At 40.7% G+C, this 12,473-nt stretch overlaps 1 protein-coding gene across 1 annotated transcript in view; it reads left to right on the forward strand.

Moving 5' to 3' along the window:
• strn4 (striatin 4) overlaps positions 1-12,473 on the forward strand; it is a 34,020-nt gene that overhangs the window by 8,854 nt on the left and 12,693 nt on the right. The window contains exons 5-13 of the mRNA XM_008121533.3: positions 135-335; positions 2,138-2,294; positions 3,416-3,566; positions 4,320-4,433; positions 6,185-6,300; positions 8,575-8,750; positions 9,040-9,087; positions 10,424-10,545; positions 11,627-11,797. Of these exons, the coding sequence (XP_008119740.2) occupies positions 135-335; positions 2,138-2,294; positions 3,416-3,566; positions 4,320-4,433; positions 6,185-6,300; positions 8,575-8,750; positions 9,040-9,087; positions 10,424-10,545; positions 11,627-11,797 (1,256 nt within the window). The remainder of the gene's footprint in view (positions 1-134; positions 336-2,137; positions 2,295-3,415; positions 3,567-4,319; positions 4,434-6,184; positions 6,301-8,574; positions 8,751-9,039; positions 9,088-10,423; positions 10,546-11,626; positions 11,798-12,473) is intronic.

The following is a 12,473-nucleotide window of genomic DNA, read 5'->3' on the forward strand; positions in this document are numbered from 1 at the left end:
AGGCTGTTAGGAATTGTGGGAGTTGAAGTCCAAAACACCTGGAGGGCCGAAGTTGGCCCATGTCTGTCACAGCTTCTCTAGACAGATTACCAATTCCTGACTTTTTCCCTCCCCCTTTTGACCGGATTCCCCAGGTACCTGGAAGAGGTGGGCTACACAGACACCATCCTAGACATGCGCTCCAAGCGGGTCCGCTCTCTGCTGGGACGCTGCTCCATGGAGTTGAATGGCGCTGCAGAGCCCAGCAGCTTGGGGACAGGGCCTGCCTCGGGGCCCCCTGGGCTGAATGGGGGAGAATCCCTCCTTGTCAAGCAGATAGAGGAACAGATAAAGAGGTGAGTGGCAGCTGCGCCGGCGTCAGCTGGGCTGTAGGGTTCATGAGTGAGAAAGAGAGCGCCCACTCTCCATATGCTTCAACAAAGTGTAACTCTTCTTCATTCTGGCGCACCCACTCACTGCTCTCGTTGGCAGACTTTTGGCAGGAATGAAGCTCCGATCAGCCTCTTTGAGTCCTAATGGAGTTTTTATTGATGTTTTCTGCATTGTGTTGAACAGACTGTGCTGCCAGTAGAGATATGGATTTACTGGAAATGGTGAAGCTGTGAGATAAAAACTCTTATTCATAGATTTTTATTTGGGGCAGGGGATGCGGGAGAGAAAAGGTGGAAGTTTTGCAAAACTTGAAAAAAATGCAATCCTAGCAGTTTCTTACAGTCAGAAGGTCACTTTCTTTTGTTTTCACTGTTGCTTGATTTAAAGTACTTTTCAACTTATATATAGCAAATCTCTTGCAGGATTCATTTTCAGAAGGAATTTGCCTTTGCTTTCCCTCAGGCTGAGAGCGTCAGACTTGCCCAGATTCACCCAGTGGGTTTTCATGGCCAAAAGAGAAGCCAAACCCAGGTCTCCAGTGTTATAGTCCAACTACACCATACAAAGCCCTTTATTACTTTAGAACAGTGGTTCTCGACCTGTGGGTCCCCAGATATTTTGGCCTTCAACTCCCAGAAATCCTAACAGCTGGTAAACTGGCCAGGATTTCTGGGAATTGTAAGTCAAAACACCTGGGAACCCGCAGGTTGAGAACTACCGCTTTAGAACCATTAAAATACATAGTAGCGCATGCAGTTATAATGTGTGCTATATTAGGAGAGCAGTTAATTGAAAATACAATTGCAAATTGGATGTGCTTATTTACTCATGTTGCAACAAGAGTTACATAGTCTTGAACTGTAAAAAAAATGCACCTCTTTTGGTTGCGTCAGTTTGAGAACAGGCATATACTGTATAAACAAATGAACATAGAGTATTAACAGCAAAGCACTGGAATGTGACTAAGAAAATTGTTTTGTTCCCACAATTGTTCCTTAGTGTCAAGCAGCAATAATGTATTGATAAACAGATTTGAGAAAAGGAAATAAAGACCAGGAATTGTAATGAACTGTTGTTCAGTCGTTCAGGGGCTGTGAGTTTCAAAGGCTATTTTAAGTGTGGTTATTTTATTTTAATCTGTTTTTACCATGCTGTTACTATTTAAATACTTTAACTTTTGTATTGCGCTTTTTAAACTTGACTAAGTATGGGATTGTTAGCTGCCTTGAGTCCCACGGAGAGAAAGGTAGGTACAAATAAAATTAATAATAATAATATATATGAATTTTTAAAAATCCTGTTACAACTTTTTAAAGAAACAGTGTGATGCCAGAGATGGAAAAAGCCTATATACCTCTGTTTATGTATTGTCTGTCTTTGTTAATTGTATAACAGCATTGAAATTTTGCCGTGTATGTGTACTGTAATCAGCCCTGAGTCCCCTTGGGGAAATAGAGCGGAATATAAAGATTATTATTATTATTATTATTATTATTATTATTATTATTAGTAGTAGTAGTAGTATTATCCTCCTCACACCTTGACATAACCCTGCCATTGATTGCCATTTGTAAATCAGGAATGGCCAAGTTGTATCAAACCGAGGAGAAAATGGGCATCCAACTGTTTTGGGAGTGGATGTCCTGTCTCCAAACAAACATCTGCCATATAAAAAAAGTCATAATAACCATTCCACATGAGGGTGCCTTGGGTCTCTGACTAGAACTTCCTAATGTGAAACTGTCCTTCCCTTTCTGCCTGGCAGGAATGCTGGGAAAGAGGCCAAGGACCGCATCAGCAGCACAGTGATGGAGAAGATCCCTTTCTTGCAAGGCTGCGAAGAAGAAGACAGCGACGAAGAGGAAGACCTGGAAAGCCTGCCTTTGGAGACGCAGCGGCAGCACAAGAAGCAGCGAGTAAAGGTAGGTTCTCTCACCCTCCATCTTTAAAAAGTGATTTTTTGATTTCATTGGCCCACCCACTCACTAAAAGGACATTTCATTTCTTTCCTCCTCCACAAATACATTTTTATACTTGTCAATCAAAAAACTATAAAAGCATTCTTGAGAAGGTTCTTCTCTGATTTTGCTTCTGCATAAATCAAGGAAAGAGGAAAAGTGAAGCAAAAGGCTCCATTTATTCTGTGAATACTGCTCTGTTTCCTGAACAAGAGGCAGCCATATTTTGTCTGTAACCAAACCTTTGAAAGGAGAATGGCTAGAATATTTGCCATCAAATGTTCAATTGGCACAACAGAAAACTGATTGCCATTTGGAGGGAAAATGAGATCCATTATGCCAGCTCCTGCTGTTAATGGCACAGGATAGGCCTGGTAAGAAAAGTTCAATGTTCTGAAGGGAATTGGCACCCAGTGATATTCATTTGCAGAGACTTGGAGTGTAGCCTCTGTTGGCAACTCCCTCTACGCAGTGGGAGCTCACACATTAGTCATAGGCTTAAAATCTGTAAGCTCAGTTTTTGGAGGATAAAGTATTTTGCTAATTCTCCCCTTTGAACATCTTAATGTTTTCCCTATCAGCATTGAACAAAGCAAAACGGGAATTGGATCTTGCCAATTTCGGCCCAATGACATGTTCACAAAGGCATTTGTCGCTTTATGACAGGCCTGGGAGTTGCTTTGGGGTAGGCCTGAGATTTCAGCCTACCTGTTCTATAATGTATTTTTAATAATGTTCATGTTTAATTCCATTTTAATGTTTGTTATATTTTTTACGTTTTAGTTGTAATGGTTTTATTGTGAGCTGCTTGGAGTCGCTTTTTATAAAGTGCAAAAGTAGGACATAATAATAATAACAATAATAATAATATAATATAGAGAAGGAAATGTTTATAGCAGGCATGGGCAAACTTTGGTCCTCCAGGTGTTTTGGAACTCCCACAATTATTAACAGCCTACTGGTTGCCCATGCCTGACCTATTCATACTCCTAAAATGCAAATTTTTAGCCAATCCCAACCCACCCCCTCTTTTGGGTGGGCATTAATGACTCAGAAAGGCATTGTCGGCTCTATTATCTCGGCAGCTCACCAATAAGCCTCTCATGCCAGAAGTGGAGGACGAAGATGACGACGAGGATTCTGAGGACGCGCTGAGCGAGTTTGATTTCTTAGGCTCTGGGGAGAACGGCGAGGGCTCTGGGGACACGCGAAGGGCCGGCGATGGCAACGAGCTTGGTAATGACAGACCTGAGTCTTCTCACATCTCTTCTGCCTCTGATGGGTTGTCTCAACTCAAAGTAATGTCTTTTAGATATCTCCCAAAGGATGTGAGAATGCCAGAAAACTGTGTCATAAATTACTGTGATTCATGCAACTGTTGTCACTTTGCAGAAGGAGTTGAGACTGATGGGCTTCATCAGAAGACAAAACGCCTCTGTTTTGGGACTCAAGACAGCTTACCCTGATAAGAAGGCCCTTGTGGCCCCTTAGAATCTTAACGCTGGAAAGGTCCCCATGAACCATCAAGCCCAGTTGCCTGCTCGGTGCATGAATTCCAGCTCAAACATGCCCAGCAGTTAGCTAAGGGGAAAGGGGATTCAAATAAATTTAAAATTAAAATTCTAACTTGTGATATCAGTCACAGAACTTGCCAGCATTATAGGTTGTAACAGAGTTGGTATCTGAAAGCAATAGGGTGATGTAACATTGTCCTGAGCACCCTGGGTGTTTATATAGCAATGGTAAAATGAGTCTTGTTCGACTCTCTGTAAAACAGGCACTGGAGCACATGTTCCATTGAGTCACAGGGGCAAAGTCTTTCCAGGTAGAGGGTTTTCTGAAATCTACCCTCATCTTGCTTGTAATTTGAATCCACTGTTTCTGCTCCTGCCATCTGAAGCAACAGAAAGGAGTCTACTTAACAATCCTTTGGATACTTAGAGGGAAAATGGATCTTCTCTCCTCCCCAACTTTCTACCTTCCTTTCAGAAACCCGGAGGGTGAAGCTGCAAGGCATGCTGGCCGACCTCCGAGATGTGGACGGGCTTCCTCCCAAGCCAGCCATGCCCCCCGCCATCCCTGGTCAGCCCAGGCCCCATGAAGGTGATGGATCTTTGGGGCTTTGGGTCTTCTTGCTCTCTTTTGCCTGTGTCCTGCTCATCCTATTCTCTTCCTTTTTCTTTTGCCACATTTGTATTAATAATAATAAGAACAACAACTTTATTTATTTATTTCCGACATTTATATCCCGCCCTTCTCACCTGAAGGGACTCAGGGCAGCGTACACAATTGGCAACAATTCGATGCCTACACATAAATAAAGCATAGCAATGAAAATCCAATTAAAACAAAACAATATGAAAATATAAAACATATGGTTAAAAATCTGTTCATCCAAAATCCTTGTGCTGTAGCCGTAAATCAGTCCAGGCCGTCTTTATCATTTAATCTTCGAAAGCCTGGGCACATAGCTATGTTTTCAGGGCTTTTCTAAAACTCAAAAGAGTTGGGGCTTGTTGTATATCTCTGGGCAGGCTGTTCCACAACCGAGGAACCACAATCGAAAAGGCCCTGTCCCTTGTCCCCGCCAGCTGTGCTTGCGAGGCTGTTTCGTATTCTGTCTCCATCTCCCCAAGAGGACTCGAGGTGGCTTACATGGGGACAAGCCTGATCAAAATAGTTAAAACATAACACATTAAAATTCATAAAACAACATCATAAAACAGTGTAAAACAACCAAGACATAACAAAGTTTAAAACAACCATCGAACAAACCATCAATGGCCTGAGTAGTAAACAGATTCTGAACTCGGGACAGGGCTGATGGATAAAGTGCAACAGCCAGATTAGGGACGGAGGGCAATATGAAGTACAGCACTATATCTCTGGTTAGGGGACAGTAGTAAGGTGCAAGGATTAGATTTTGGATCATAGCTGGGGGCAAAATTATCTGGGGAACTGTCTAATCAAAAGCGCAGTGGAACATCCACGTTTTTAGATTTTTCTGGAAGATGGACAGGGTGGGTACCAGTCTAATCCCCCTGGGGAGAGAGTTCGAGAGCCGGGGGGCCACCGTCAAGAAAGCCCTCTCATTCCCACCAACCGCACTTGTGACTGGAGTGTGAGTGAGAGGAGAGCGACCCCAGCACGATCTTGGAGATCGTGCAGGTTCATAAGGGAAGATGTGGTCACGAAGATAGGTAAGTCCCAAACCGTTTAGGGTTTTATAGGTGATAACCTGTACCTTGAATTGAGAACCGAAACTTATCAGCAGCCACGGGAGCTGTTTAAATAGGGGGGTTGACCACTCCCTGTAATTCGCTCCGGTTAACACTCTGACCACTGACCTTTGCATTAACTGCATTTTTCAAGCCGTCTTCAAAGGCAGCCGCATATAGAATGCATTACAGCAGTCCAGCCTGGAGGTAACTTAGATGTGGACCGCCATAGTCAAGTCAGACTTGTGCAAAAGTCCTGCCAGCCACCGCCGACACTTGAGTCTAGAAGGACCCCCAGATTGTGGACCTGGGTCCTTAGGGGGAATGTAAGCACAGCTTGCCACTCTATTCCCTGATCCGCCGAGCAACTAATCTGGAGGACCTCTGTCTTGTCAGGATTAAGCTTCAACTTGTTCGCCCTCATCCAGCCCATCACAGCGGCCAGGCACTAGTCCAGGACCCAAGGGCTTCCTTGGAATTTGGTGGAAAAGAATAATAGAGTTGGATGTCATCTGCGTAGAGATGGCACCGAACTCTAAAACTCCGTATGACCTTGCACATTGGTTTCATGTAGATGTTAAAGAGCATGGGGGATGGATTCTAAAATGTTTTCTTTCTTCCTTCCCCTAAAAACAGGGTCACTGGGGTTCTCCTCAGATGTTTTCATAATGGACACAATCGGTGGGGGAGAAGTAAGTCTGGGTGACCTCGCTGATCTGACCGTCACCAATGACAATGAACTGAGCTGTGATGTAAGTATTATTGTTATTATTATGTTTATTTATGTACACATTGTTATTATATTTATTCATAAGGGGCAGGCTTTGAGAAGGTGTGGGTGGGATTGTGGGAGTTGTGAGTTTTAAAGGCCATTTTAAGTGTGTTTATTGTATTTTAATCTGTTTTTACCACACCGTTAGTTTTTAATTGTTTTTTAACTTTTGTATTGTGGTTTGTAAACTTGACCAAGTTTGGGATTGTTAGTTGCCTTGAGTCCCCACAGGGAGAAAGCCAGGGTATACATAAAGTTAATACAGTAAAGTCTCACTTATCCAAGCCTTGCTTATCCAAGTTTCTGGATTATCCAAGCTATTTTTGTAGTCAATGTTTTCAATATATCATGATATTTTGATGCTAAATTAGTAAATACAGTAATTACAACATAACATTACTGCATATTGAACTGCTTTTTCTGTCAAATTTGTTGTAAAACATGATATTTTGGTGCTTAATTTGTAAAATCATAACCTAATTCGATGTTTAATAGGCTTTTCCTTAATCCTTCCTTATTATCCAAGATATTCGCTCATCCAAGCTTCTGCTGGCCTGTTTAGCTTGGATAAGTGAGACTCTACTGTACTAACAGCAGAAATGATAACAATAATACCCTGCTTTTTTCTCTCAAAGCGGTCCTGAAAATTGTACTTCTACTGTTTTCGTCACACCACCTTTTCCTCATCATCTTGCAGGATAACAGTTGTAATATAAAAACTGTAGTACTATAAGAACAATAATTCTTAATTTGGGGTTTATAGATTCTTCCCAAGGGGTCTGTGGAGAGATTTCAGGGGGATGGGAGAAAAATACATCTTTTAGCTTCTCTAGATGAAAGATAGCATCTTCTTTCATTATGCATGTCTGTAGCAAACTACAGTACAGTCACATTTACTTGGGTTAGAGACACAGGAGCCTTGAGAAAGTGGAAAACTGCAAAAAACAAAAACAAAAAAAACCCCTATTTTACTTGGCAAAACACTTCACTGAGAACCTCTTTGTCCTCTAGTGTGACTCCGTGGTCAACCTTAAGTGGAATTTGTCCATAGAGTTGCACCAGAAGACCTAGAGATTCACAGATAAATCATATTAATAAAATGTGCAAAAGGTTAAATCCACCAATGAAGAGGGATGACTGTTCTATTAGCAGGAACTGTCACTTTGCCAGCAATAGAAATTACATTACATCATATCACTTTACAAGTATTGCAGGTATTTCAGACATTATTATTTTAATAAGGGATTCTATTGGTTTCACGTGTTTGCCTCAGGGGCCCACAGCACAAAAAGATTTAAGGACCCCATTATTCCCCATTATTATTGTTTTGAGGCAGAGCACAACTTAGTTAAAATACAGAATGCATTCCATTAAAAGCACCTAATAAAACATATTTCTACACATGCATTAAAATACATGCAACACGAATGTAAAAACACAAAATATAAATATAGAACACAATGTTAAAATCTACATACTGTAGAATTAATTGGTTTTAATTCATGTGATTTTAAAATGTGTTGGCTGTTGGTTTTTAGATTGGTTTTAACTGTTTATTTCTTAATGGCATTAATATTTAATTCTATTTTAATGTTCGTCTATTTTGTAGGTTTTAAACTGTATTGTGTTGGTTTTACTATAAGCGGGTTATAAATAATAATATGATAATACTGTAAGTTGCTTTGAGTCTTTTTTGGAGAAGAAGTGGGGTATCAATAGTAATAATAATAATAATAATAATAATAATAATAATAATATAAGCTGCTTTGAGTCTCTTTTGGGAGAGAAAAAGAAGGGTAATAATACTAATAATAACAATTAAAAATATATGCTGCTTTGAGTCTTTTTTGGAGAGAAAAGTAGGATAATAATAAGATGGGCCCGGGCTGTGGCGCAGGCAGGAGAGCAAGCCAGCTGCAATTAACTGCAATGAATCACTCTGACCAGGAGGTCATGAGTTCGAGGCCTGTTTGTTTGTCTTTGTTCTATGTTAAAAAGGCATTGAATGTTTGCCTATATGTGTAATGTGATCCGCCCTGAGTCCCCTTCGGGGTGAGAAGGGTGGAATATAAATGCTGTAAATAAATAATAAATAAATGTGTTGAGTCTTTTGAGGAGAGAAAAGCAGTGTATTATTATTATTATTATTAATAATAATAATAATAATAATAATAATAATAATAATAATAATAATAATAATAAAGTAATAATAATATTGTGAGGACATATAGATAAGTGATTCTTCCTCCTGCAGCTTTCAGACAGTAAAGATGCGTTTAAAAAGACCTGGAACCCCAAGTTTACCCTGCGGAGCCACTACGATGGCATCCGGGCCTTGGTTTTCCACCACGTGGAGTCGGCCCTCGTCACGGCATCAGAGGATGGCACCCTCAAGCTGTGGAACCTCCAGAAGACGGTGGCAGCCAAAAAGTGAGCGCTTCAAAGAGTCAGCCGATTTGTCAGCCAGAGCGACCGGCATCCAAATAGGTCAGGCCTTGGAGGCAGTAAAGCCAAAGAGCTCTTTGTGGATTGGAAGAGCACAGCGGCTTATCCGGCAGCCAATTATTATTTATCTTTGAGCTGTCCATCAAAGCTGAACTGCTGCAGACCAGATCTTGCAGAGGAGGAAGGGGGAAATAATTCCACACACATAAATTTCTTTTCAGTGTGCAGAAGCAACCTGACTTTTTTTTTTTGGGTCTTTTGTTTGTTGTTACAGGAACGCAGCTTTGGATGTAGAGCCAGTCTATGCATTCAGGGCACACAGGTGTGTATATCTCTATGTGTGTCTGGGGCGCTTTTATTGAAAGCTGGCTCATTACCCGAAAGAGCTGAATATATACGGCCAGGATTTTGAACTATTTGTGATGCAGCTGCCAGGTTCTCTCCACTGCTCAAGGCCAGCAATGCTATTTGGCATTAAGGCAAAATATTCCTCCCTGGCAGCACATGAACATTAGTAATTCCCTAAATAACAACTTGCTGTTCTTGTACAGCATCAAAAAACAACATCACCTGCCTGATGGTGGGGCTGGCTCTCAGAGTCTCAGAAAGCCAGCTCTAAAGCAGGAGTGTGTGCTGAATTCCAGGAGAGCTCAGACATTCCCTTATTCTTCTAAGGCACATGTGTCAAACTCAAGACCTTTTATGTGGCCCTCCAGATGTTGGACTACAACTCATATATTCCTCATCATTAGACATCATGACTAGAACTGATGGGAGTTGGGATACAGGAACATCTGGAAGGCTGCAGTTTGCTTTGTTTAGTCAGGATTATGGGGTTGGAATTTTGCTGTAAAGCTAATGGATATGATGTTTGACTTTAAAAATGTCCTTTAACCTTTCCCCAACCTCAAGTACAGTAGAGTCTCACTTATCCAAGCTAAACAGGCCAGCAGAAGCTTGGATAAGCAAATATCTTGGATAATAAGGAGGGATTAAGGAAAAGCCTATTAAACATCAAATTAGGTTACGATTTTACAAATTAAGCACCAAAACTTCATGTTATACAACAAATTTGACAGAACAAGTAGTTTAATATGCAGTAATGTTATGTTGTAATTACTGTATTTACGAATTTAGCACCAAAATATCACAATATATTGAAAACATTGACTACAAAAATGGCTTGGATTATCCAGAGGCTTGGATAAGTGAGGCTTGGATAAGTGAGACTCTACTGTACTGTTAGGTTACAATTCCCATTATCCCCAGTCTGCATGTTGGATAATGTTGGAAAAGTGATGGGAGTTGTCATTCAATAACATCTGGAGAGAAAAAACTGAAGAGCCCTGACCACTATATATATGTGTATGTGTGTGTGTGTGTGTGTGTGTGTGTGTGTATATATATATATATATATATATATATATATATATATATATATATATTTGACCCTCTGTATCCACTGATTCGTCTTCCATGGATTCAGTGGCCCTTTGAAGGCAACTCTAAGGGTGGTGTGGCCATCGGATTAAAATGTGTTTGACATCCCTGCTCTAAGGGACCCCAGATTGCCCAAAACAAACCTGTGATAAGAGGGCATCCTTGGTTTGAAAAAACAGTCCACTCTTAGAGCCTTCTCCTTTTTTGTTTCTTGCCAGGGGCCCGGTGCTTGCTGTTGCCATGGGTTGCAACAGCGAGTACTGCTACAGCGGTGGGCTGGACACGAGGATCCGCTGTTGGAGGATCCCGGATCTCAGCATGGACCCTTACGACGGTTACGGTAGGGGCAGTTATCTCAGCAGCATCTCATCCTCTTCTTGTGATACCTTATAGGATGACAGTACTGGGAAATTTTAACAACCAGCCCCCCTTTGACCATCAACTTAGTATTGAAACCGGGCTTGGCTTGGCTTGGGGCTGATGACTTCTCTGCCAACACTCAACTTTCGACTCTTTTTCTCCTGGGATTTAGTGGGACTTTGTTTTTGTTTTGTTTTCAGATTTTATTTTATTTTTATTTATTTAAATGTTCTCTTAATTTTCTCTCTGGCTCATGTTTATCACTGATGACTCAGCTTAGTGAAATATACTATTTATTTAATTGATGAGTCTCCACAATAATTGTAATTGGTTTTAAATGTTTTAAATGTGTAATTTTTAAATATTTGTTTGTGTTTGTGTGTCTCATGTTTTGAATATTTGCCTATGTATGTAAATGCTGTAATCCGCTCTGAGTCCCCCAGGAAGCGGGCAGAATATAAATAAAGTGTATTATTATTATTGACACAACGACGTTGTATGACACAGCAAACAAGATAGATATGCTGGATTTCGTATCACAAAATCACAAGTCGAACACTTCCCAAACGTCTAGGTCTGTGTAATGTATTTTCGGATGATGCACACAGATCCCAGCAGGGTGGCCTTTTGCAGTTGGCAGATCGTAATTTTGTCAATGTCTATTGTTTCCAAATGCCGGCTGAGATATTTTGGGATGGCACCGGGACCACCTGTACTGGTTTCTGCCAGAGTCTTTGAAGTTCAATCTTGAGGTCCTGATAATTATTATTATTTTTAATTATTATTATTTAAAAACACGTAACAAACAAACAATTTTTTTCAGGGGGTTGAAACAAATCAATAGCATTTCAATGGGATAATTAGCTTTGTGATAAGTGTTTTGAATTAAGAACTCAGTCACTGAACGAATTAAACTCTTTATTCAAGGTATCATTGTACTCGTGTAAATTGCCTGCAGAAGTCTCTTTCCGCCTCCTTCATTGAGCTTAATGGCGGGCCAGTGATGTTAACTTCCCTTTTCCCTTTTCTTTTTTTCCTTTTCCTTTCCTTCCTGTACACAGACCCCAACATGCTCAGCAATGTTTTGGACGGCCATACAGACGCTGTCTGGGGCCTGGCCTTCAGCCCCTCGAAGAACCGCCTGGCTTCATGCTCTGCCGACGGAACGGTCAGGATATGGGACCCCAGCAGTAGCGATGCCCCCTGCCTCAGCACTTACAACACTGAGAGTGGTGAGCAGCACCTTCCAAAGAGGCTGCTGGGATTTGAGCCCCACAGCTCAGCAGTTAGAAGGGGTCTATCCACTTTGGAATGTCCAGTGCATAGAAAAATTATGTTCCCAGGGTCTCCTGGCTAGTATGCTGGGTCTTGGAACCAAAAACAGTTTTAACTTATTTACGGTCAGAACATCTAAATATTCCCTAAATTCAAAAGGGTTAGATTTGATGATTATTTGCGTGGGGACTACCAACAAAACCCAAAGAATCTGCATTTCAAGGCAAGGTAATAGCAAACCACTCTTGAGTATTCCTTATGGAAGAAAAACCCTTCAAATTCAGGATTGTCATAATAATAATAACACAAGTCAAGTATTTTTCATCAGATAGAATTTTAGGTCATTCTTATAGAGTTTCATGCACTGAATTCAGATCTGTAGTTTTTCTGATGAGGCTAATTGGGTAAATAATGCATTTACACACTTATATCAATTAGATTCTATTGAAATTAGTGTGTAAATGAATTAATTATTGAATTAGCCTCATCACAAAAACTACAAGGGATAGAGAAAAAAATAAACACAGATCTGAATTTAGCACAAAAAACTATAAGAATGACCTAAAATTATATCTGATGGAAAATATTTGTTGCCTTGTGTTACACGAATATGATGTGAAATGTGGAAACTTT

Source organism: Anolis carolinensis, unplaced genomic scaffold (genome assembly GCF_035594765.1).
Source record: "Anolis carolinensis isolate JA03-04 unplaced genomic scaffold, rAnoCar3.1.pri scaffold_10, whole genome shotgun sequence".
NCBI classification, from domain to species: Eukaryota; Metazoa; Chordata; class Lepidosauria; order Squamata; family Dactyloidae; genus Anolis; species Anolis carolinensis.